The sequence below is a fragment of the Falco punctatus genome, assembly GCF_963210335.1.
Source record: "Falco punctatus genome assembly, chromosome: 2".
Lineage (NCBI taxonomy): Eukaryota > Metazoa > Chordata > Aves > Falconiformes > Falconidae > Falco > Falco punctatus.
In genome coordinates, this window is record NC_137581.1 from 79,334,733 (window position 1) to 79,360,986 (window position 26,254).

The following is a 26,254-nucleotide window of genomic DNA, read 5'->3' on the forward strand; positions in this document are numbered from 1 at the left end:
CAAAGCAATGCTAACAAAGCTATTTACCCTATCTGCTTTCATGTAGTACCTATAATTTTTATGTGATTGTCATTTGGATTTATGGTATTTTTTCCATTCCTGGTTTTCAAGATGAGAAATTCAGGCATCTTTATATATGCAGAACACCTATAGCAAATCACTCCAACAAACTGACAGAAAATTCAGTTCTAGAAATAAATTCAACTGTTACCTGGCTGTTAACTTCTAACAATTTCGGGAACAATAAAAAGGGACAGAAATATAGCTGGTTAGTCTGATAGGAGACTGATTGGTAGGTTGCTGTAAAAATACTTTTCATACTGACACATCTAAGAAGAAGATTTTAATTTTACAGAGCGTAACAGCACTTGATACAGTAGGTTTTCCTGAGAGAACTCACCATAGACCATAGCCAAGAAAGACTCAATCTTCTCTGCTTTTTGTTATTACCCAGTAACAAGCTATAGAATAAATATTTTAAAATGCTACCCCATGTTTCTATATATTGTGGTATGTACAAAGTTCTATAAGATCATGATTAAGCTTATTGCTTTTGAAGCAAGTCTACATGATTTGGGAAAAAAAAAAAAGCTTAATGCATTAGTTAAGAAAAGAATAACACTGGTAGAGAAAGGGTTCTGTACCTTGATGCTCCTTTACTTCAGAGCCCATGTGCCACAGACAGCATTCGATTAAATAGTCTCAGCAATAAACAATGACAATACACAGAACACTACACAACATCACTCCTTTGGCTCAAAGTAATTCCAGTTTGTTACTGAACAGTTGTTATGCAAAATCTCCAACACATGGCTGAAAACAATAACCTTCACATCCTATATAGTAACAAATTGGCAAAGGAAATTTAGATTGCACATCCCTTACATTGTTTTTATTTCTTGTGCAGTTTGAAACGGCATCAGTATAACTTTGGTATTCATCTGAAAAAGGCTTAGCTGGGAGAGCAGCTGGCAGTCACTACTTGTCCAAGGTAAGCTCTGTCTGAAAAGGCATCAATTTCCAACATCTCCAAACAAAGTCATTTGTTTGAAACAAAATAATTTGCTTCAAAATTTTTCATGCTGCAGTACACCCAAGATACAGTTGTGTTCTCATAGGGATGTTAAGAACAGTAATAATAATACTAAAATCATGCTGAGATGATGTGGTATCATAGCAATGGTTGCAGAGAAAGTCAAGATCATTTCTAGGAGGGCTCTGGGAAGAATAGCTTTTAGAGAACTTTCTGTTGCCTGGCCTAGTCAAAGCCCTTCCAGTGGTTATATTTTTTCCCTTCTGAAACAGAGTATTATTTAAGATAATTTTTACAGTAAGAACAATCATCCACTGAACGAACTTTCCCAGGGACATGGTAGAGTCCCCGTCACTGGTGGGTTTTAAGATGCAGTTGGACAGGGTGCTAGATAACCTCCTCTAGGCTCCCTTTCCCAAAAAAGGCTGGACCAGATGATTTTTTGAGGTCCCTTCCAACCTGGGCTGTTCTACAATTCTGATTTTGGGGATACAGAGACTGAAAAAAGATGTTTCTTTTCTATGTGACCACCGATACGCAAGCATTTATTGTGTGATCATTCCTTTTTAAATCAGCTAGAATCAATCATTACCAGAAAGGCAAGATGCTGGACTTGCCTGGATGGGATTATGTAGACAGTTAAGAATGGGAGGGATGCTAGTCAACGTAACAATACAGTATACCTGAAGATCACATTATGATAAAGAGATTTTGTGAAGTCAGAGAGGTCTCTATAATGGTTGATTACCACCATGTGCAATTCTTATTAAATAGGCATTTACATGTTAAAATGGCTGAGGTTGATTTGATGCATCATGAATGCTACTATCAGTAGGGTCAATGTAGAACAGATGTACTCCCTCTGCAGCTAAGGCAAAACCCCTCTTCCTCCCCACTTAAAAGCTTAATTGCCATTTACATGTCTAAACAAAACCCTCATCTTGTAGAAACTATACATAGCACTGTAACCCTCCATATGTGTGTGTACATATATATATATTTTAAAAAGTATTTTTTTAGATGTTAGCCATCTTCTATTTACTATAACAAATTGACCTAGGGACCTCTCTGTTTTCCTCTCCCTGCCGGTTTTTTTTTTCCCCTCTCCAAACTGCCCTGCCAAAAGATAACATACCTTTACTAATTAGGCACCAAGCACTGGGGGTGGGTGGGTGGGTGAGCGGAGTTCAAGTACTTTCAGGTACATAAACAGCGTATTTCATAAATCAAACCTAGCTTCCTCTTTACCTGTGGGTTTGGTGTGATGGGGAAGCATTTGCAGACAGGGCAGCTGAGAAGAAACTTAACTGTTTCTCAGCCCAGTGGTGAAATAATCCAGGTGATGAGTGGCATAAAACGATTTCTCAGGATATTGGGAGGCTGAGAAAATTACAGAATCTCAGTATTGTGTGAAAAGGATCTGAGGAAGACAGAAGGAGCTAGGGAATGACAAATTCTCTTTCCCACACTGGTGAGATATTTTCTCTTTCTGATATACATTATTGTCCCATCTAATATAGGTGCCTCTCATGCAGACATTTTACAGGCTTGTTGACATTTACAGAAAAGTAGTTCTCCTCTGACATAAAAAATACGTCACCAGAAGCCCCTGGCCTATACAGGTCCTGTTGCAACCCAGCTTTACAGAGAGCCTAGCATAGTGAGCCTGTAGACACTGCTATGGGACCAAGAAAACCATTGGAGGTTAACTTTAATATCCAGACATTTATACTTTGGAAAAATTTGTTGTAGAGATTATAAGGCATCCTTTAGGGGTCAAGTAGTCCATGTTAATAAAGACTTTCAAAGCTGAAGTCGTTCCTACTCATATTTTTGCTAATACAGAACATTTTCATAAATACCATAGGCACAAGCAGGATTTTGACAACCATCAATCTATCTTCACTGTCAAACACAGCAGCTGCTTTATCCTCAGCAAAAACCTTCAGCATCGTTCTGTGGCTCAGTCTGCTGCCCCAAAGGACCTTGTTCTTCAGCCGCAGCTGGAAGGACAGATTTCCCTTTCAAGATTCCAGGCAGCAACATTTTTTATAGTTTATTCTTTTTTTATATCAGCTGCTTTTCTCTGTGGGAATGATACTATCTTCGCGACATGCAAAAGTCTAGACTGCACATCAATGTATGGAGAATGGAATGAAAGCATAGTATCAGCAATGATGTATTCGACCCAACCCACTATTTATATTCCCAACAGTCATGCAAACCTTGCCCATTATACACTAGGGCATACTGCCTCCGTGTGGCAGAATATGCTTCAAACATTCTTTTTTCTTGCACTTCACACAATCTTGTGTGTGGCTATGAATTTTGGAAATTTTGGGAACTGAAGGAATAGAATCCATATGTTATTCCTGTGAGAAAGGGCAATATGGGGGTGAAAAAATTAGTAAATCATATTGATAACAGTGTTTTTTGCACAAATACTCACCAGGAACACACAGTAAAGTACAAAGGCTATATATATATATATGCATATATATGTATATATATATAAAAAGAATGCTTTCTCAAATGTTTATTACACGATGAAAGAAGACTAATTGAAAAAAATTCACATCCTGAACTTGATCAAAGGGGACTGATTGCTCTTCAGGCCTAATAGCTAAAAGCAAGATTGAAAGAGCAGTTTTGAAAAATTACATAAAACTGTATCACATTCTTTTTTTCAGTTCATAACTGGTTTGATTCAAACTTGACTAGAAGACCATAAAAGTTGCTTTAGCATTAGACCAGCTATCTGATTCAAGTAGCACTAACACTGTATTATGGGTACAGGGTTTTTCCCATGACTAAAATGGAAATAGTTTGTGAAATTGGTGTGTTTTCTTCCACAACACACACATCCCCACCCCAAAGCCCCAACCTCCACCTACTTTACCAATGTTGTTAGATACAAGACCTAAAGAAGATAAAACCCAAGACAATTACCATTTTTCCCGTTTGTGCCTTTACATTTCAGTCTCTACCAGCTGACCACAGGTGCATTCCACCTCGCTGTGAACAAGGTCTTTATATGTAATTTCCAGACTTGAAAGAAGCGACATGGTACGGTTGAAAGGGTTTTATAAATCACCGGTGCTGTAATATTTAGGATTTCCCTGCTTTGGTTAAAATTATGATGCTCCTGTCAAATCTCAATCTTACTGCACAAAATACACAGTGCAAAGGGGTGCTAAATTTATGGTGAGATTTTTTTCCTTTTTTTTTTTTTTTAAAGACAGTGCAAGATCTGGAGACAGCACAAGAATCTCAAGATTAGGGTGTTGCAGGGTGCTATGCCAATTTTAGCTTACATTTCATTGTATAAACATTTTCCCATCTCTGTTTGGTATCCAGCAAACAATTCTATTAGAAATTTTCCAAACATCTGTGTGGTTTTGTCTCTAAGTACTGTCCATTTCAAAACTTTTTGAAGTATAAATTAGTAGCTATACATCTGTTGTTGTTGCTCTGTTTGAACCTGTTGCTGTCCTGACTGCTGTGGCGTTGGCTGTGCCTGGGGCTGCAAGACATCAGTCTGAGGCACTGACCTCCATGTCAGAGGATGCTGTTCTGTTATCTGGTTCCCTAGAGGAGCAATGGAGTTCACCAAGGTGGTCAGGTTTATAAAATGGGCCACAGACTGAGGATTGGCTGCCTCTGGCTGCGGCTGGATCTGAATGTCATTTTGGCGGTTGTGCAGCATGGCAGAACCACTGACAGTGTCAAACGTGACGGTGAGAATTGAATTGTCCAGCTGTAACTGACGTTCAGGTGCAGTCAGATGGCCCACAGCCACTGGCTGGAGGTTTGTGAATTGGGTTCCAGCTGCTGTTGTAATGGGGGTAACAGTGATATTTGTCAGCCCAACGGAACTGGAAGGGGCTGTGACATTTGGGTCGCCAAGGGTCACCACCACCTGAGGAAAAACAGAAAGGTAACCTCAACCTTACATCTTGCAGCTGACTACGAAGTATCAAGCATCAAGAAAGATCACCCAAGTGCTGATGGGCTCACACGTTGCTACTGCCAGCAAGAGAAGTCACACACACAGAGGGGAACATAGAAAGCTTGGAATATAACAACTTCCACATACAGAATGTAATGGGAGAGGCATATGCAACATTCAAAACATGCAGCTGAATTGTCTTTTGCACTTCTAGTCACAGCTTCTGCTGGTCAGTGGTATCTGGCCAACAAGGAGATGGTAATGCCAAAATAAATGAAAATAAACATGAGGAGCTTACTGGACCAACTCCTTTTTTTAGTCCCTATTCATCTTCTTATTGCCACAATTGATCAAATTAGCTCTAAATGTTCTGATCACTCTTTTGTGTCTGTTATTAGGAAAAAAGAAGGGTTATTCCTCTAAGCAGTGCCTGCTACCCATCACCCTGCTACTGGAGCTCACCTGCTGGATGCTCTGTACAGCTGAGTTAGTCTCATCTCCAACATTCCCTGTGAAGTCACCTTCCTTCTCTGTGTATTCACTGAAGGCAGGGTCCTCAGGCACTTGAGTTTCCTCCTCCTCACCTGACTTTTGTTTTCGTTTCTGGCCACGTTTAGGAGCTTTCATATGCTGTTTCCCTTCTGGTAATTCTCCTTGTTCCAAGGCTAATTCCGGCTGGAGCAACACATTTCCAAACAAAACATCAAGTCATTTTGCTTAGTGAAGTTCCAAGTAAGAGACTATCACCTGAAGTTGGTTTACTGTCAATTCTCAAGTGAAGAAACACACTTTAACAAAAAACCAAAAAAAATTAGGTGAGGAATGAGGCCTCACCCTGTAATTACCTCTGTTTCACCAGCACCTGTGCTATACAAAAAAACAGATCGACAGCTTGCATCTGCTCATACATGTTAAGCTGGAGCTGACTCTCTAAAAAAGCACATTCCTTCCCATCAGCCTACGCCCACCTTACATTATGTACCCAAAAAGTGATGTCCCCACCTCATCCTCCAGTAGGCCTGGAACCTAGCTGCCACCAGAATTCTGCAATGATGAATTTACCTGAACAATCCCAATTGAGGAGGCATCAATGGTCGTCGTCTCTGGCAGCTGCTCTAAATCATCAATCCTCACCGAAAGAATCTGTAGGCAAAGAGTTATCAGCTGGTGAACCGCACCACTGCATACCACAGTCAAACAAGACAGCATTGTCCTAATAAATCCTGTCACAAAGCAAAAATGATGTAATCTAACATTTTACACATATCATTTAACACAAGCAATTTAACCATGGCTTTTTTTAAACTAACCTTTTCACCTATAATCTTTTCCTTCTTGCTGAAAACCAGCAAAGTTTAAAGACAACAACAGAAGACTATTTTCATGTTCTAGACAGAATACAGCCCTCTGGGAAGTGATGACTTCTATAGAAAACAAACAGTGTGTTTGAAAAAACTGCGTTTCTGTTTATAAACTTATCAACTGTGTCTTACTCCATTATTTTCAGCTGAATCTATACATCTCAGATTATCAAAGAACAAATTGCCCTCTGGACTGCAGATATGCAGCTGTATTTTTAATCCAAAGATCAACAAACAAAGCTTTTTGGTGACTTCCTTCCCAGTCATCATGATTAAAAAACGTTCATGGAAAGCAATACTAATGATAAATTGGTAGGGGTGGGGCAAAAAAGCCTGAAAGGGAACAGAAAAGCCTTGGTCAACCTAAACAAAAAATGCTTAGGAGAAACACAATAGCTATTCAGAAATTTAGAACACAGAAAACCCCCCACTGGGGTCAGACAAAACATCGCTCTAATCCAGATTCTCTGCAGTCAGCATTCATCTTTAATACTAAGAATAATTTTGTATCATCAGCAGACGCTGCCATCACCTCTCTATTCACCACTTCTTTCAGATCACTTCTGAATACAGAGAACACAATAGGGAAAAAAGAATCAATTATACTCATTAATGGATGAAGACAAAACATGAAAAAAATAACATTTAAGCTGAGGCAGAAAAAGAAAAAGGACTTAAATAATCAGAAGAATTTCATTTTTCGACACTGACAATCAGATATGTTTACTACTGAATCTTAACATAATGAAAGGCTGATTCAGTTAAGTGCACGTTTAACAGACACTACCTAAAATTGGCCCCAGAAGAACAGAAAAAAAAAGAGAGAGAGAGAGAGAGAGAGGGGGAGGGAGAAAAAGTAATTCCTTTCAAAGCCATGAACTAACCAACACCACACACAAAAAGAAAAAACAAACCACCCCACAGTCTACCTGCCAAACTCACTCACCTCTGGATGTTTACGCCTCATGTGTCGACTCATAGATGCTCTGGTAGAAACCTTTGTCCCACACAACTGACAGCTCTGGGCTTCCACCTTATCATGAGTGAGCTGGATGTGCTTCTGTAGCATGTAATCAGTGACATACTTCTTATCACAGACTGAACATGTCCACTGTTTTCCTACTGGTGGCAGATGGAAGGAAATGCTGTTAGCAACAGCCCCCAAAGATGAGTATCATACTCTCAGCATATCAACAAGAGGAACAATTTTATATTGGTAACATGATGTGTAACACTAGTTCCAGGACTAGCAAGACTAAAGCAAGTCCAGGAACAAAACTAAAATATTGTCTTTGGATACTGTTTTTTAGAGGATTTACCTGTATGAATCAACTTATGAGTCTCCATTGTATTTCTCTCACTAAACGTCTTGCCACAGAGCTCACACATGAAATCTTTGATTCCTGCATGAAAAGCACAGGCAGCATCAGAGTGAAAACAATCTAAGCATCTGGGACAATTCAGAGTCTCATATTACTAAAAAAAAAAATATTAAAATATCACAGCCAAATCTACAAAAAGTAGATTTTATCTACAAAAAGTAGAAGCCCAGCTTCACCAGCTATTTTTAACTAAGCCATGCCACTATATCTGGCAGAAAATGAATCCAAGAGAAATTGATGTGGAAGGTAGAGTTTTGTTTTGGAAAATGAGAAACTGAAGACTAACTTAAAACAAAACCATTGCTCTCGACCTATCCTAGACCAAACCAACCTCTCTTAGAAAAGCAAAACATGAAACCAGGTAAACTAAATATATAAACTTTATAACAGGTGATCTTGGCTGGTGAGAGGACTAAATCTCATTTTTCAAAAAGCAGAATATATATATTTTTATTAATGTTCCTCATACCCTCTGATTGCTCTACATAAGAGTTCTCTCAGGACACATTTAACTGAATCAGTGCAACTTTTGTACATCTTTAGAGACCTTACCCGTATGTCTTTTGTAATGCTTCAGCATGTTCACTTTCTGTGCAAATTTTCGGTGACATTCCTTGCATTCATATTCTTTAATCCCTTTATGAAGTTTCATGTGGTGACGAAGTGCATGTTTTGTCTTCATTCCTGTGAGACAAAAGGTACAGCATGACAATTAGTCCATTGCTCCCACCTTCAGAGAAGAACTCAGGATGACCATGTTGTTAGCCATAAGCTCTAAGATTATATTTGCTGCATGTCCACAATTGCATATTTTTAATTGTTTAGGTAGCAGTGCATGTTATCATTATTATTATTTTAATTCCAAGAAAAAGCTCTGGAAAACATCAGAGTAACCACTGATGAAGAAGCAAAACAGCAGGGACAAGCAAAGGCAAAACATCATTAGACATCTCAGAGTTACTGCCCTCCACTAAAATACCAGTGCAGATTTGTTCAAGTTATAACATGAACAATTCAGAAAGTCAAAGCAACTTTAACTCTTAAGGCTCTTACAGAGAGAAATTACTCTATTTCTTAAGCCTAAAAACAGCCTAGAATGCCAAAATTAACTTGTATTCATTTTTGTGCTGCAAATGCCTTGGAACTTGGTCAGGCAAGCACTCCTCAGTCTGACAGAGGCAAATTTTATTAAAATCAGTTTTGTCTTACAGGCCATGAAACTTAAATTGTATAAAATTAGGGGTAGTTTATGTAACCATAAGACTCCTGATTAATACAGTTTCTACCTCTCAAAAATGCAGGATTTACATCACTCTGAGGACCTTCCCAATATTCTAAGAATGGCAGTAGTTTCAATTCAGATATTCACCTGTTATTCAGTATCACAATTAATGGAAAACAAGGCATTAGACATACCTTTGCCACACTCTGCACACAAGTATTCTCGGATATTATCATGGACTCGCATATGTTCTTTTAACATGTCTTTTCTAGCAAATGATTTGCCACATTGCTCACAAGCATGACTTTTTACACCTTAAAAGTAAATTTAAAAGACAACATAAAAAAGATGTTAATGAAAAATGTGCACCTCCTAAAAACTGACTAAACTGGTGAATTAGAGGGCAAGAGTCCACCTGTGTTGTCAACCACATCTTTCATGCATATTGTAGCCCAAACTAAATTAGAAGACTTTGGAGAGACAGAAAAGCTGGCTTTTTGTGTGAGATCTGGGGAAAAAAAAAAAAGATAAAGCCTGAGGCAGGAAAATACTGAATAGCGTGAAATAATAATGAGCTGTTAAAAATGATTTTGCGATAGCAGTTTTCAGCCTGTGTAATGGTGAGAAGATGGCACGGGTAAGAATTTGGGGAGAACAGAATACAGAATTAGGATTTTTAGCTGGTGAATCCTGCATCATATTAACTAGGAATCTGGATTGTGTGCCTAGATGAAATACCCTCATTAATACCTCCTGCTTTAGAAAACCGGTCTACCCTAAAAGCATAAATGTAGTATTTGTCTCATTGTAACCTATAGTAAAAACTCACAACTTATTTCCTCCTGAAAAAAAATAAGGCAGGTACTGGCAACAGAAATGTCTTCTTAGTATTGATAATAATAAAGAAATACAACATTTTTACCTGTATGTATAAGCTTATGTCTTTCCAGATTTCCTATACTGTTAAAAATCCTTCCACAGATTTCACATGGATGGATGTACCTGGAACCAAGAAGAACAAAAACTGTGACTCATTTCTTGAGACAGAGGTGTTTTTCAGGCATCTCTATCAGTAGCTGTATTTCATGTGGTAATAATAATTACTACAGAAGTTCCTTGAAACATAAATGCATTTTTTAAATTAGCCTTAAGAAACCTGTAAGTTCACTGCAAGCTTGGAGCAGTCTGGCATTCCTATATTCTCAATTCATAGTTTGTAAAAAATATTTACCAAAATCATAGATTTATACTTTACAAAGCCCAAACTGGGAGGCTGTTGACTAATCTCTGTGTGAAGTGATTCATTAGTGGTACACATCTCAAGCTTTTAATAAACATTTTAACGCCTATTATACAGTTTCAGATATTTTAGTACAGCCCAATTCAGGTGGCAGAGCCACTGTAGCTTCAGAAAGATAGCTCCTCCTGTCACTCCAACACATCATCTTACTTCTGCACGTTAGGATCAGGCAGGTTCTCCCGATGAATGACCATGTGTGCATGGTAAGTTGCCTTCAAGGCAAAACGTCGGTTACAAATACTACAGCCATAGCCTTTCTCCTTGTGCACGTCCATTATGTGCTTCAGGTACTCCTTCCCTCTGCCAAAAGTCAACTGTGGAAAGAACCAATAGTGAACCAAAGGGGAAAAAGTCCTTGGGAACAGTAACAGTCTAGTAACACATCACTGGGATCTAGTCAGAGCTAGTAGACATAAATATCCTGTGCAAACCTAGGTGAAAAATCTGTGAAAGCCGGATTTAGGCTTGAACCTCTTTGGCCATTACAAACACATTACTACAGGACACCATTTGGAAAACTAGCTCGAGATGGTATCTCTGCTTCTTACACCGCACAAGCAGAGGACCTCCAATTATTTGTGCACTGAAGAACAGCCTTGAAGAGGGCCACATCTAACCTCTACTAGCTGCCAAAGCAAGGATGCCATAGAAGGAAAAAATGTCTTTTGGGCTCTAGGGGCATGGTAAGCTCTAGTCTGCATAGTAAACTTTGGCATTTTCTCCAGAAGAGTTGGTATTTCTAGGCATTGCAGGGCAGTGATTCTAGCTCAGCTCCTGGAAGTGCTACAACTACAGTAGACAGGTGCTCCATGACTTAGTTCCCTGGACTAAGTAACCCTTCATACACATATATACTCCAACATATCAGGCAAAGTGCCCTAATGACATCATCTTTTGCTCCAATTTTGGGAGTAGCCAGGGTATTTCTGACAGCATTGCACAGCTTGGTGAAGGTGTGCTTTGGGATGAGAAAAAAAGAGAAAGATTCTTAAGAGCTCAGAAGAGGTATGTTCACTATGACTCATTTGTATGTTGTTCTCCCTTAGGAACACATGAAAGATATTTTCAGCCACAAAGAGCCCCCCCATCTCATCACAGCTAACACTCGTTATCCACAGCTGCTGCCTTACACAACCATTTACTTCACAAACACCTGCAAAACTGCTAAAATCCCAGCTTCCAAAATGATCTTTCTAATCCAAATGGCACAATTGCCCTCATTTGGAAGCATACAATTTTATATAGTTTATGTACCCATAAAGTGTCAGGTGTTAAAATAATCATGTGGTTGCTTTCAATGTGGTAAACTGGTGTGATACCACATCTTCTTACGCTCACTGACATAAGCTTAAAATCACTTAGCACTTAAAACCAGTGCACAGATAAAACATAAAACTGAATTATTATATCCATGTCTTTAAAATGAAGATAAGCTAAGCACTTTTATCACATTAAGTGTAGACTGTGATAGAAGCTCTGATTTCCAGCAGCTAAGTCAGTGGCTTAACTACCAAAATTCCCCTGTCCCTATGTCAGTTTGGCCAGTTTTGCTGTTCTCACTGATTGCTTTTGCATCCCACCCACCCAGCACAGCACGCTTGCCCAGTAAGGGAATCCAAATGGGCCTTAAGGACTCCATTCTTCCCCATTACTTCTTTATAAAATGGCAAAAGCCATGCAAAAGGTTTAAAAAGTCTTCCGGTCTCAGCTGACAACTGAGTAAAATATGTTTCATCAGTACTTCTAATGTTGTCCTGTTAGTAATAGAGTAGGCCAAGAATAAGCAGTCACACTGAACATAAGCAGCGGTCTTAATTCTCCAGAACTGGGTATCTACTAGAGGACCATTGGATCTCATAAAAATTAATCAGTTTATGGATTGTATAATTCAGAAATGCTGTAATAATTTTAACTTGCACATAATTAAAAGTGAATAATGTGAATGTTCCGTTATTGTTTCTTCCTCCACTTTTGCTTGCTTGCTTCTTTCCACACAGGTAAGCATATGTATGTGTATTTCTCATTTTAAGTGTTTAGCATTCACCTTACAGAACATCACCTAAAGTCTTATGGCAAGCATCAACAGATTAGAGGTAACAAGCACTGTGGAAGAGAGCAGACCTGCGGACCGGCCTTCTCTTTGTGAACCCTTAATGTTATTTAAAATACTGAATGATTTATAAACGTTTCCACTCCTTCCTCCCATCCCCCCAAAAAGTTAATTTGAAAGTATTTAAAGCTACCTGGCACCTTTTGCAGCTATACTTGTGAGGTTCAGAATCTGCACTTTCATCAGAGTTGTCATCATTTTCCTCTGATGAGATTCCAATTTTACCAATGAATTCTTCTCTCTGGTGATCATCCATTAGTGCTATGTCCTGTGTAGGTGGGAAAGAATATTTTGTTTTAATAGATTAAACTTCTATTTCAAAAGGTAGCACCTAGTCAGCTTTTGTTGCCATGCAGACTGCCTTGAATTAACAATTGCTGTAACATTATTTATTTAAAATACCCTCCTGCTTCATTCAATCAAGTAAACAAAGTTCCTCTGTCCATGAATAAACAAGGAACAACTGCTTATCCAAACAAATAACACTCAATTTTTCACTGTATAAAAGGAACTTCAATGTAAACAGAGATTCAACTGGTACAGTATTCTATTCATAAAAACATCCTTATGAGCACCACTGAGTTATACAACTTTCAATTCAATCCTTATAATTAATTTAGTGTTAACCTGGTTATGTCAAAATAATCTGGGTCTGATTAAGCACTATTAAAATGGGGGATTTTTTTGTGATTTGGAACATTTTGATAAAATCAGGTAAAGAACTCAATATACAGGCAGTTATATTGGCATATGCAAGAGGATCACAGTCACTGGCATGCAAAAGGCAGGAACAATTAGTTCTCTTGTTTTTTTCCCCACAAAGAGAGAGTATGACAGTAACCCCTCAGCCCAACCAAACTACAATTGGAACAATACATCTGTCTGCAGCCTTCCTGTTAAGTTATTCTCCCTGCTTTAAACTGGTCCATATATGCCGTAGCAATCCAGATGTAGAAACAGAGCCGTGGGTAAATCAGAACACAACTCATGTTAAGCTGCTGTAGAAACATCACTGCGCAAAGCACATAACCACTGTTGTATTGCCAGTATGAACACGTGGCCGCAACAGTCTCAATATATTGGTATGTTTACATGTCTGCTAAGTAACTTTTCTAATAAATTATTAGCACAATACCTTAAAATGGACATGAATGTGATCTCTCAACACATCCACCCTGAAAAATTTACGTCCGCAGATTTCACAAGTGTATTTCTTGTCTCCATGTGTTAAAAGATGTTTGTTCATATTGCTCCTACATGAAAACACCTAAAAGAAAAGAAGAAGGAAGGAATGTTTTTTGTATAATGTCCATCAGGGCTGGAGTTCTTTACAAGCTATCCAGTGGAGAGCACAGAACATATTTGCTGTCCTGTTTCATTCATTCTGGCCACAAACATGTAGGGGCTCCTGTTATCCAGCCAGCAGGTTACCCCAGAAACCACTGGCACAGCAAAATACAGGTGTACAGTTCCAAGGAACTGACTGAAATTGGCTGTTCATCAGAGGTGGACTTCCAAAAAAGCTGCAGCAGAATTACACAGGGTAGATTTAGAAATATTTAGTCTTTATAATGCCTTTTGAATCATGAATGTTCCACCTATCTATAAATAGACACATCCACAAAATCTACCTTCATTGATATGTAACGTATCTGAAGTATCAAAACCAAAGGTCTACACACCAACTTAAGAGCTGCTTGAGTATGTCTTGCACCATGAATCATTAGACATTTATAAAATCACTAGTTAAACTCACAGTCTTTGTACCTGTGATAACAGCAACTTAATCTCATGAGTGTTAAATACCCAAATGCAACAGTGCCATGACTACACCATGGAATCACAGTCAACTCCAACTGTTTACATTCCAGAAGAAAAGCTTCACTGTAAATAACATGAGCCATGAGATTTCACTGACAGACAGTGGCCATGTTACACTCTACACTGTGCTACATATCCTGAAAAGTAGTTTTGTTCTTATCTTTGTCCTGACAGCTGCCACCATGCATGGCCACAGTGAGCTTGGATGTATAATGGAGCTGGGCAGTTTAAAGAATAACGTCGTGGCTGGATGGCAAGGCTCGCTGGTAACAAGCCACATGCCTGTCCAAGCTGCGAGGTAATCTGACTTGGCATATACCTCAGTGCAAGTAATTTACCTCAACCTTTTGGCAGGCTGTGTTGTGGTTTAGGTAGGCTGCTGTTGTGGTTTAATACATGGGTGGCAACTTGTTATGCCACGGTAACTCATTTGGAGGAGCTGGGTTGAGGCACACCATACCCCTGACTGCAGCTACAATGCAGAGCTTCATATGGCACATGCTGGCAAAGGCGCCTACCTTCCCACACACAGGGCATCCCGAAGGCTCCTTTTTGTAGCGCACCATGTTTTCCGTGTTGTGCTCAAAGTCTTCTCTTTTCACACGCCTCACCCCTTAACAGAACAGTCCCCATCAAAAAAACAAAACAAAAAAAATAAACCATGGTTTTCCACTCCAATCTGCATGCCCTTTCAGGTGAATACTGTAGAGAAGAGGATCATTTAGGATCATGGGAAAAGCCTCAATGAAGAATTTAGTTGCTAACAAAAGGATGATTTCTAAATTAAAACGGTGCCTAAAGAATATAAAAGCAGTCTGCTGAACTGAATATTATGGCTTATTGTTCAGCACACCAATCATAAAGTGTCAGAAACCAGGCACAGATTGTCAGCACCTGGAAACAGGCAGATCTAGTAGGCCTTGGCACTTCAGTCAAATATCTGGCCCAGAAACTTCCCCTTGCAGTCTCTAATGAGAGGGGCAACCACCCAGCATCATCTCTAATGCTCAATGAGAATTTCAGATCTTTCTCTGCTACTTTCAGGAGGGAAGAGGGCTGCTGTGCTGTAACAGCTAAGCATGAGATGCCTTGCCATTGCCATTCAACCCCTCATCCTCTAGCTGTCCTCTCATTTATGACACAAAGGTCTGAATCACAAGAGAGGCCAGTGACAGTCAGCTACGCCCACAGTACAAAGTTAGACAATCTGGCTGCTTCTTTAAAATCACCTCTGATTTCATATCTAGATTTTATCTCTCTCTCTCTCTATATATATATATATATAATATATAAATCTTATATATAGATTTTATATGATTTTATATCACTAGAGGTAAGAATACATATTTCAGATACCTACCATCACTCAGGTTTTTCCAGAGTCTTTGAATACCTATAAAATCTTTAGATGTTTAAGATTTTGAGCAGTGTATAACCTCTTCTTCATACTTAAGATTTTGAAAGATAACATCATACAGCATTTGATTTATACTATTTATACACTAGTCATTTCCAGTTGTACATTGCAAGTTAATTATCTGCCTTCAAATTTTCAAGTTACCGTACTGTTTTTTTAAATAGAAAGAACAGAATTAAAGAAAGAAAAAGATTTAATTAAAATCTGCTAGTCTAAACTACTGTATAATAAGCCAAACAACTTCCCCATGACCATTAGTAGCACTGGATCCAATCACATGAGGCTGAAAAAAAAAGGGTAGGTGCACCTCCTAGAAAGTTTTTCATAGAATTAGATAACTCCCCTCCAGGATCCATTATTATTATGTTAAATAAATCATAGAATCATTGGATCATTTAGGCTGCAAAAGACCTTTAAGGTCATTGAGTCCAACCATTAACCTAGCACTGCCAAGTCCACCACTAAACCATGTCCCTAAATGCCACACCTACAGGTCTTTTAAATACCTCCAGGGATGGTGACTCAACCATTTCCCTGGGCAGCCTGTTCCAATCCTTGACAAACCCTTTCGGTGAAGAGATTTTTCCTAATATCCAATCTAAACCTCCCCTGGTGTAACTTGAGGCCATTTACTCTTATCCTTCATTTTGCTGAAACTTGCTACTCCAGATCAGGTAACTGATTAAAAAAAAAGACAGCTAGCATCCAGAAGAATATGATACACAATTGTTTCCTTAACCTTCCCACCTCCACTGCCATTTCAAGAGTAGTAATTGATCTGCAGCATACTTACCTTCCAAGTGTCGTCTTTGATGGTCTAGCATGACATCCTTCCGGTAGAACATCTTATTGCAGATTTCACATGCAAACTTCTTATCCCCATGTTTTTTCTTGTGTTTTGAAAGATTACTGTTTGTAGAAAAGAATCTGAAACACATCTCACACTGGAATGTCTTGTCATCTGTCAGCAAGAGAAACCATGCAGTTCTTTACAGACGAAACCAGGTTTTGTATGTTTGTGAGACAGGTAATTCTTCTGTTAGATCTGAGGAGTTTTAAGCTATAACCCATCATTGTATGGACTAAGGAGGGAAGTTTTTCTTTTACTTTAAAATTTTTTTCAAAGGCAACAAATATACATAATCCTAACTTGAACATGGAATCTAGCATTGTAACTTCCTCACATGGGCTACTTCCACTGTGGTCTAGCATTCATTAAAATTATGCTTGGAGTGGCTTCTGTTACAATTGATTCAAGTTTTTAATGTTGGTAAAATCACTACACATACAGCAACATAGCATAACATGAACAGCTGTGTCTAAGCACCAGAATACTTCTGCCAGCACTGGCTTCTAATACCGGCCAGTACAGAATACTCCAGAAGAAAGTATAAAATCTCAAAAATATACCATTACATGACAATAGGCCTATGGGGAATTTGTTTTGTATTCAGCAGTTAAGACTTTTCTTGGAACATGAAGGCATGGTTCTGTAGATGGAATCTGCCAATGCTACAGCAATCACAAAGAAGTAACTGTTTCATGCCTTGAAGAACAGAGCAAAAACTGCTGCTCATTTTGGTCTAAAAGCAAAAATGAGCTGCTGCCTTTGAATAAAATGAATACTGAGGTTACTTGGCATTAGTTTCCATTCTTCGTAAGGCTGAGTTTTTACACAGCCTGTACCTTCTTGAAAGGAACTGAGAAAACCTACTTTGAATGGTGCTGTAAGGGGTAACTACCCAGGTGATTCTGGACTGACAGTTATCATGTCAGTCATGGGTCCATAAAGGTAACCAACATGTCCTTTTCTAAGCATAAATCACTCAACATAAATAATACGAGTAACAACAAGGGATGGCTATGGGAGGAAAGGACAGGTTGTAGTGATACTAAGAAAAGAAAATCTAGAAAAACTATTCCAAGTATAAAAAAAAACTAAGAAAACTGTAATTCCAGAAAACTACAATCAATCAATAGTACTGCTCCCCTTTCCAGTTCTTCTGTTACAGATAAATGAAGTGAAACTTAGTTGCAAAAAAGAAAATTAAACCGAGATGGTGACAGGGTATCTGTGAACATGCAAATGAAATACCACTGAGGATATTAGACAGGTAAGCAGGAGATACTAAAAAAAGCAATATATAAGTGGATGTGTTGCTCTACAGATTAGTGGTTACACTTATCACAGAGTTTAAGGGAAGCAGGGCAGGTTGCTTGCTGTGATGATGACAAAAACCAAATTCCTGCTCCCCTTCTGCAGTTTCTATGCTGAGATGGATTTGTGGATGTTCTCCCAAAATGGAGTAGAGATGCCAGAGGAAGTGGAACAATTAGCCATTCTCACCTGTCCTGCAGTTATGGAATTCCAATGCACTTTCTATCCGAAAGGCCTTTTCACATGTGCTGCACTTGTATCTGTACTCACTGTCAACCTGAGGATTGCAAACAGTAAATGTTCAAGCGGGGAAAAAGTCAAGTCACGCCTGACAGAGAAATTGTAAATCTGAACTACTTTTTTTTTGTTGCTGTTTTCTGTCTTTTCCCATTTTTCTTCCTTCAACAGGACATTCAAATACACATTGATGCAAAATTCTGACACTATATCATCCTGCCATGTTCCTATATCTGAGCTCTATTAAAAAAAAAAAAAGTAGATCATGCCCCTGTGTGCATTTAACAGTCTTCCTGACAACCCCTGGTCCAACACAGAGACAATTTTTGAGAAGCAGGATGTAATCTGACTCATCCTTCAGCTCCAGAACAGATGCCAGCAATCTGAGAACTTAGGACCTTGATGCCAAGTAGCAACAGAAATATTTTCTGATAAGGCACCACTAGAGGCATGTTTAATATTTATATTGGCAGCAGCACTAAAAGGCCCTCACCAATGGACATGGTGCTGCCAAACTGTAGGTTTACATACGTGTGTGTAGCCCTTAACGACACAGCCTTTACCCAGAGAGTTACGCATTAAAGGACACTTTTGGTGGGGATAAATGCAACAGAACAAGCAAACAAGACTGGAACAATCCTATACAGTACCATAAACTGAAGTCAGATCTCACCTCTAGATCATACAGGTCCACCTAACTCAGCTTGTCTTGCTGTAAATGATGCCTGAAAACAATATTCTATAGGAAATTCGGACACAAAAAGGACTTGTACACTCAAAAGCACGTCCACGCTTTGCAAATTCATCAGATGTTCTAACAAAAGATGTTACCTCTCCCTATCAGTCTTGTCTCACTTATTCACACAGACATCTACCCAAATATAATTGACCCAAGCTTCCCAGCTAGGACCTGGAAGCTCACTACATTTTCACCTAACCTCAGAAAGAGCCCGCTAGTCATTTACACTCACTTCATTCCTGCTGTGCTTGTATGAAACATGCTGCTTCAAGCTCTCTTTACGGCTGAACAGCTTTGCGCATTCCTCACATTTAAATAGTTTGTCACCTGAGGGGATCAATCAAGATAAAAAGAAAGTAGTCAGTGACTGATAATATCAACTCTAGGCAAGACAGGGGAAACCAAAGCACAAGCAACAGCAAACAAACAGGCTAGTGATGAGAAACTTCAGTAAAACAGGAGATCCAAGTAGCGGATTTTAACCTTTTCCAACAATTTTGTTTGGTTCCCCCACCCTTTTTCAGTGATTATTTTTCACAGAATACTTCGTAGTAGGTCACAGACCCCTGGAACTTTAGCTCACAAGCTAAAATGCACTCGGCTGACATTTACATAGCAATGTTACCCATGTGCCTGTGAAGGTGGGGGGGAGATGTGTATATTTAAAGGCAAGAATAGTTCTGGAGAAAACATCACTCCTTGCCCTTGCTTAAAATATGTACCTAAATTCAAGCCCCAAATACTCTTAACTTCACCTTTCAACTATTATCTTCTCATGCTTTGTTCTGCATAACTAAGAGTTTCCTAGAGAGCATTAAAAAAAAAAGAAAAAATAGCTCTCTTCAAATATCCCAGTATCTAACAATAGCCTAGTTCCTTTACTCAATGGTGGAACCAATGAGAGATGAAATCAATACACAAGCGAGGTAAAAGCAACCCACCGTGAGAACGGATGTGCCTGCTGAGGTTGCTGCTGTTCTGGAAGATCTTACTGCAGATACTGCACTGGTAGACTCGCTTATGCTCCCCAAGTTGTTTTATCAGCTTCCGCCGTATACCATGTCTACTGGAGAGAATTAAACTTCTTTTGAGGGACATGGTGTTTTGGTGATGAGCAAACCTACTGGATTAGAGAAAGAAAGGCAGGGACTGAAAGGTATCCCACAGGTTGCAAGGAAGAGTCCCACCAGCTGGCTAAAGCTAAAGGAGTGTTATGCTCAGCTTCTGGCAGGAGGGAGGGGGCCTGGAGCTTCCTCATTGCCAAGGTGCCCTCCTGGCCATCCTCTGGAAGCAGCAGATGTCAGAGCGCGGCTAACTCCAAATTATCTTCACCCAGCACAAACAAGGAAAAAAGCAGCAGCCCACCAGCCTCAGAGATTCTCTTTGCAGGCCCCTCAGAGGAACATAAAGGAACCGTTCTGACTATCCTCTGAAAACATTAGCACTACTTCAGCTTAGAAAGCCTGGCAGGTCGCATGCAGGAGGAATATGATAAGAGGGCAGCAGGGTGCCAAGAAGCAGTACTGTTCTATTTCCCAGCACAACCACCTGCTGGAATGCATTTTTGATGGCTGTGTATCACCTAAGAACTTCAATATATAGCATTACTAGCTAATTTTGAAAAATCAAGTGCTTTATTATACAAAAAGAATTTTAAAAGCCGGTTTTATCAAGACAAAACGACATTAAAGAACCTAAATTGATCAAATATATTTAAGGGTCTCCCTGAGGTTCTAATATACTGAAGCTTTCCCCCCCACTGCTCTAAATCAGAAGTATGACACACACAAATCAACATGAAGTCATTCATATAAGTTAAGACTGCTGTCTCAAATGGAGTTCATTGGCTCTGTGCACACCAGGTAATCTCAGACACAGAGCCAAGATACCATTTATTGCATGTCTGTGCAGAGATGGGTGCTAGGTGGTAAATCCACAAAGCTGGCACACCTCTTAACACATAGTAAAATTTCATATACGCTTTGAACAACTGTTTACAATTATGTTCAGTCACACTTAAATCTCACTAGTTCTTACAAGCCACCATCTCCATTTAAAGGCACAGAGTTCTTTTTCACTGCACATGTTCTGTGGGGAGGGGGCTTTTTTTGCTCGAGGGTGGATCTTTTAGTATGCCGATTTGGACAGTTATAGTTCAAGTATTTCTGTTTGGTCTCATCAACCATTTGGTTCTCCTTGAGCCTATCTTCTTATGCCCAGCTTCATACATTTACCGTGTCTATCCCTTCTCCCAAGGCCACTTTCCACCAACTGTCTGTAACATCCTCTGTTTTTCAGACTCTCTCTTGCTCTTCATTATAGATATTCATATATTTTGTCTAAAGTTCAAGTTAAATAACAGACTGGCCTTCTATTAATCACGTATCTGCAAGCTGGTCGACTACAAGACGAAAAGACTGAAAAGTAATAGTGGTTAGTGTAACTTTTTTAGCAAAGATGTCTTTTCCTGGTTTACCACCAACATTCAACAGGAGCAGTGCTTCACCTTGCAGCTGCAGGAGGCTTTTGGAATCACACTGAACAAAAGCAGTAACATGACAGAAAATGAAATTCTCGTTGTTTATGCTCCAAAATTCTACCACCAGTACCTCACCATCTGTGCACCATCTTCCAGTGCACACGCCATCCTTGCGGCACTCAAAGGCAGCTCTTGTAGCAGCAGCAGCATTACACAGTTTTACAGTAATAAGAAAGAACATCTGTGGGTCCAGAAGTCGAGCAGAGCTGTTTCATGCTACATAATCTTAATTAAGCCTAAAAGGAAATTCTGCATCCCAGAACACTTACTTTGTCACTGAACTGATGCTATTTGTGGTGCTAGGCATCTTTCCTAAAACCAATTCCATAATCCTCTCTTCTGCAGCTGAAGGCAGGGCCACCTCTTCTGGTGGGACCTCAGTTACAACATCTGCTACACGTTCCACTGCAAACACATCATAAAAATACAGTGTTAATAGTTAGAAATATCTAGATTAATATAGATAGAAAGAAAGAAATCAAACCTCAAATGCAGAATTTGTAGCGAGATGTGGCACCAAACATGTTATTTGCCAATGACGAATAATTGATTGCTAACGAGTAGGTAGTACTTGCAAGGTAAAGTGGCTACTGAATGTCAAGTAAAATGTAGCCAACACCTCTTACGGAGGCATGATTTCTTACCTTTCCAACCTATCACTAAGGGGTCAGTTGACTATGCACCACAGAATTTCCTGCTAGAACTTCCCCTGAAGGAAGGTGAGGCCCTGAAAAAGGCCCCTTTCAAGAATAAACTTTAAGGTAGAGAGAGGTAGGTATCTCCTCTTCAGAGGGAGGATGCTTTCTCTCCTGTTCCTTCTTGCAGAAAGCCAGGCAGGTCTCTCATAACCATTATTCTGTGTTTCTCTGTGCCTCTCTATTACTAAAACCGTCACAGAAGAATGGAGGTTAATTAAGTGTAGGTGCCGCAACATTTAGTATAGACAAGGCCCTCCAAAATAACTAACAAAGTTTTCAAATCATCTGCTTTAGTGATCTAACTAAATACCTCCATCTTGCCTCTGTGCTACTTTTTAAACCTTTCTGAGAAGGCATCAATACAGACATACGTGGGGATATGTGCTTAGCATTTTCTTAAGTTTTGTTTTACCTGCAGAATCTTTCTCTTCAGCAACGACAAGAGGTGCTTCCGCTTTCGCTGTTTTGGGCTTTCTTCCCCGCCTGGCCTTCCTCCTTGAGTCTGTATCTGCACTGGCACTGGCGGCATCACAAATCACTGGCTGATCCACAGGGGGACCCTCTACAGCTTTCTCTGCAACAGCCTCATTTTGGCTGGTTTGGGGGGCACCTTTAGCTTGTTCCAGGTGACTCAGTAAGTGCTCTGGGTGGATGGGAAAGAAAAGAGAGTAAGGAGGAAAGAAACTCATTAAATACTCAAAGGGATAGATCCAGCTGAAGCCTATCTATTGGGTCAACCTCACTTAGCAGATTCACCTAAAATTATTTCAAAAGTAGTCACAATACCTTCCTAAATAAAAGCATACAGTCTATTAAACATTGAAACAATTACTCAGAGGGACGGATTATTTTAAGAGATTTGTTCGATATCACTGCAAAAAGGCTGTGCTCCCTAATAATGGACACATTTTTCCAAATGCCCAAGTTACTTAGCAGCCTAAGTCTCCTTTTCAAAAATTATTCATCAAATGGTCAGAGCTCTTAAATATTTTAAGTTCTTTTGAAAAGTGCATAAAATAGCTGTAAATTCAATGCAGTAAAAAAGTCTCTCATTATCTTTACTAAATCTGTGCCATAAATACCAGACAGACAATATCACTAAGTATAAGCTGGTATCACTGACCTTATACGCTGCTCATGCTGTTCTCCATCCTTGATATTCCTAATCCTCACGTCATCTTCTAGACAACAGTTTTATTTTAGATTCAACATCACAGTTGTTTCCTCAGAGACTGACCACTGCTATATCCAAAATATCACTGTTTTACCTACCCTTTTTCTTAAAGGAACACAAAAATAAAAAACTGTATCTTACTGCATCATGGATGGGGCATGGCTTCACAGTGTCCTGCTCTAAGAGCAGCAGAATTGTCCTGATGCTTCTCAGTACTCTCTCATGAATTTCGAGCACTTCTTACCTGTCAGCAGCTGAGGCTCTTGGAAAGCAGATGAACACACTTTACACGTCCACTGGCTGGACTCTGCTTCTGCAGCTCCACTGCCTTCCGAAGCGTTCACTAAAGTCACAAGAGGAAATACTGAAAATCTTTGAAAATGGGAAGGTGGTAAATCCCTGTAGCTTTGTTTATCTTGCAATAACTCCCCAAGTATCACAAGTTACAATTTAAGCAGTAAGAAGCCCACAGGGGCAGCTGGGACCAACTCAGGGTTTTCCAAACATGAACACTTGAAACATCAGATCAGATGAAAAGTCAGAACAGAAACTAGACGACGCTAGGAGAGAGTATCAGTGTTTTTGTAAAGTCCTGAGACCTCTTTATCACTTTCTAAAGAACTGTGATTATCACTTTCTAAAGAACTGTGATTATCAAAGGCACAATATAAAGCAATTTTTAGCACCTTTAAAACCAGGTTACCAGTCCTTTTCTGGGTCAGCTGAGGACAGAAGCAGGAGAAGCCTCCTGGCTCTCTGTGAAGAGCATTGCAGAGTAAGAGTATTTGGATTAACAGAAGTAAGGCTGAGGACAATGAAAACCTGGGTTTGAGCAGTTTCATTAAATAGATTTTCTATGAAAACACCATATTAATGTTTTAATTAATGTTATCAGCTCACACCAGATAAAGAAGATCAAGAAGAAATTGGGGGAAAATGGAACTGGAATAAAAAAAAAAAAAGAGGAAAATAGTTACTCTGTTCATAACTTATTGTTTTTAAGTCCTTGGATTATATGTCTGAATTTGTCAAGAGGATCTGATAAATCTGGACTGGTTCAGAGATTTTTTGGTACACACAAAGCTGAATATTCCACCATCTACAAGATGCTTCCCAGAGAAGGAGGACAACACTGAAATTGGCTTAGGTGAATGGCAACACAGGAGATTCAAACTGTGTCTCAGTTTCTGCCACAGATTTCCTGTATGATCATTAGGAAGTCATTCATATCTCTGTGACTGAGGACCCCATCTGTAATGGGATGATAAACTTAGTTCCTCCGTTTCAGTGTTGGCTCTTTAACAAAAATAAGACTTTCTCTGAAGCAGAGGTGGTTCCCTGCTACAAGCATTCTGCAGTACAGAGGTGTGATCTCATCTGTGCTGTAATAAGTAAATAAAAAATGACTAGACAATTCAGCACCAGAAATTCCTTCTTCACAGGCTACAAAAAGAACTTATCTTCAGAGCTCTGTCCAGAAGGACAAAACCAGCAAACCTAAACCCCAAGGTTCTGCATAGCTTAAAAAACCCCTAACAAGATTAATAAGCAACATGTAAGCTACTGTATCTGTCTCATGGAGTTTCAGGCTAATAAAACTGAAAAAGCACTATCTGCAAAACTGAAGTCTGTCTTGGAAAATTGTCCCCGACTCCACACTTCCCTTGCTCCTTTAGCTGCCTCAGGCAGAAACCTAGAAACCCTAGCTGTGCACTGGTTTTCCAGGAAGAGTCAGGTCCTGTTTAGGTTCCCACTTGTTCAGGCTTCCAGGACAGCTGCAGGGCAACCAAGTTTACTTGGAAGCACAGGTCTGGCAGTTGGCAACTGCTTTGTATGACTTTAGGCAAACAGTCAGAATTAAGAGAGGCATATTTTGTTTTGGAAACACCAAAACACTACATCAGTGGGAACACCTTAGGGTTCCCGAAGTGTAACAGGCAGCATTTTGTTTCTATTGAAGTCAGACTTTCAAGACAGTAGGATGCAGGAGGGGCTGTTCAAACTCTTCACAGTGCAGTACAGTCCAGTCACCCATGTTCCCCGGAAAAACCAATGATGCCAAACTGAAAGACAACCCCTCAGTCAACTTTATATTTTAGCTATGACAGTATCCAAGTTAAATCAATGGATCTTCTGATGAATTCCGCTGTACACATCTCTCTCCTCCTTTTCTCCTGGCTGCTTTTAGTATTAGTAAGCAAAATTTAACAAGATAACCTTTTCAAAGAATAAACCCAGAATTTGTACTTTGATCCTGTTCTCCACCCTACACGCTAGGTGTTTCCTGTTAGACATGGCAATTCGTGTTAAGTAGGTTCTTAATTTCATTGTTCCACTTATCACAGAATACGGGGGTGGGGGGGGACATTGCTTCATAACTGACCTTGAGGATCGAGTTCTTATGACACCTCTAGTTATTTCCTGAGCCCTATGTTCTTTTTGCCAAGAGTATCTATTGCTTATAAGTTTATCTAAATATGAATTCCTGTAATCTAGAACAGTCTGAATGCTATTAGGCTTCTGCTATTATTGTAATTTGGGGATGACCAATGTTCTTGTCATTTCCAAACGGTTCTTACATTCACTCACGGTCTCATGTTTTCTTCTAGAGCCTGATCATTTTATCATTACACTTTGCTGTATCTGAAGATTTTCTTTGGAAAAGGCCCCATCCCAACAATAACCACCTCCAAAGTCAGGAATTGTGGTTTTCATGAAAATCACCTGCCTAAAGGTTTATTTGCCCCTCTGTCATTTTTTAACCTGCATATGTATTTTAAGCACCATGCCCATGAAAAGAATAATCCAGTCTTTCAAATCCTCTCTAAATTAACATTTGCTGAAAGTTATATAACCATAGTATCTACATAGAAGTGCTACACCTAACAGCTCTTCAGATCTATACCTTTCCTCTGCCTCCCTTACAAATACCATAATTTCGCATACCTGCTGGATCGGCTGCTGGTATGCTGGATTTCTTCGTTTTTTTATGGGGGAAGACAGCAGACGAAGGTTTTGAAGAGATTTTATTCCCCTCTTTATCAGACTCTGTCACTACCAAGCACATATCTGTGAAGAGGAAAAACAGTTCCTTTAGTTTCCAGACCTTTGATT

At 39.4% G+C, this 26,254-nt stretch overlaps 1 protein-coding gene across 7 annotated transcripts in view; it reads right to left on the bottom strand.

Moving 5' to 3' along the window:
• Window positions 1-328: 328 nt before the first annotated feature.
• Window positions 329-26,254, bottom strand: part of PRDM15 (PR/SET domain 15) — a 38,708-nt gene continuing 12,782 nt past the window's right edge. For 4 of the 7 annotated variants that reach the window (XM_080376694.1, XM_080376695.1, XM_080376696.1 and 1 more), the window contains 20 exons: window positions 26,087-26,209; window positions 23,385-23,483; window positions 22,379-22,609; window positions 21,538-21,673; window positions 19,671-19,852; window positions 18,962-19,056; window positions 17,943-18,030; window positions 16,389-16,556; window positions 14,697-14,791; window positions 13,493-13,624; window positions 12,491-12,625; window positions 10,398-10,561; window positions 9,870-9,949; window positions 9,142-9,261; window positions 8,278-8,409; window positions 7,663-7,746; window positions 7,290-7,465; window positions 6,045-6,125; window positions 5,445-5,657; window positions 329-4,952 (listed from right to left, as the gene is read on the bottom strand). In XM_080376694.1, the coding sequence (XP_080232820.1) occupies window positions 4,476-4,952; window positions 5,445-5,657; window positions 6,045-6,125; window positions 7,290-7,465; window positions 7,663-7,746; window positions 8,278-8,409; window positions 9,142-9,261; window positions 9,870-9,949; window positions 10,398-10,561; window positions 12,491-12,625; window positions 13,493-13,624; window positions 14,697-14,791; window positions 16,389-16,556; window positions 17,943-18,030; window positions 18,962-19,056; window positions 19,671-19,852; window positions 21,538-21,673; window positions 22,379-22,609; window positions 23,385-23,483; window positions 26,087-26,209 (3,011 nt within the window). In that variant the 3' untranslated portion in view covers window positions 329-4,475. The remainder of the gene's footprint in view (window positions 4,953-5,444; window positions 5,658-6,044; window positions 6,126-7,289; window positions 7,466-7,662; window positions 7,747-8,277; window positions 8,410-9,141; window positions 9,262-9,869; window positions 9,950-10,397; window positions 10,562-12,490; window positions 12,626-13,492; window positions 13,625-14,696; window positions 14,792-16,388; window positions 16,557-17,942; window positions 18,031-18,961; window positions 19,057-19,670; window positions 19,853-21,537; window positions 21,674-22,378; window positions 22,610-23,384; window positions 23,484-26,086; window positions 26,210-26,254) is intronic. The other 3 variants (XM_080376699.1, XM_080376697.1, XM_080376698.1) reach the window with 3 other exon arrangements.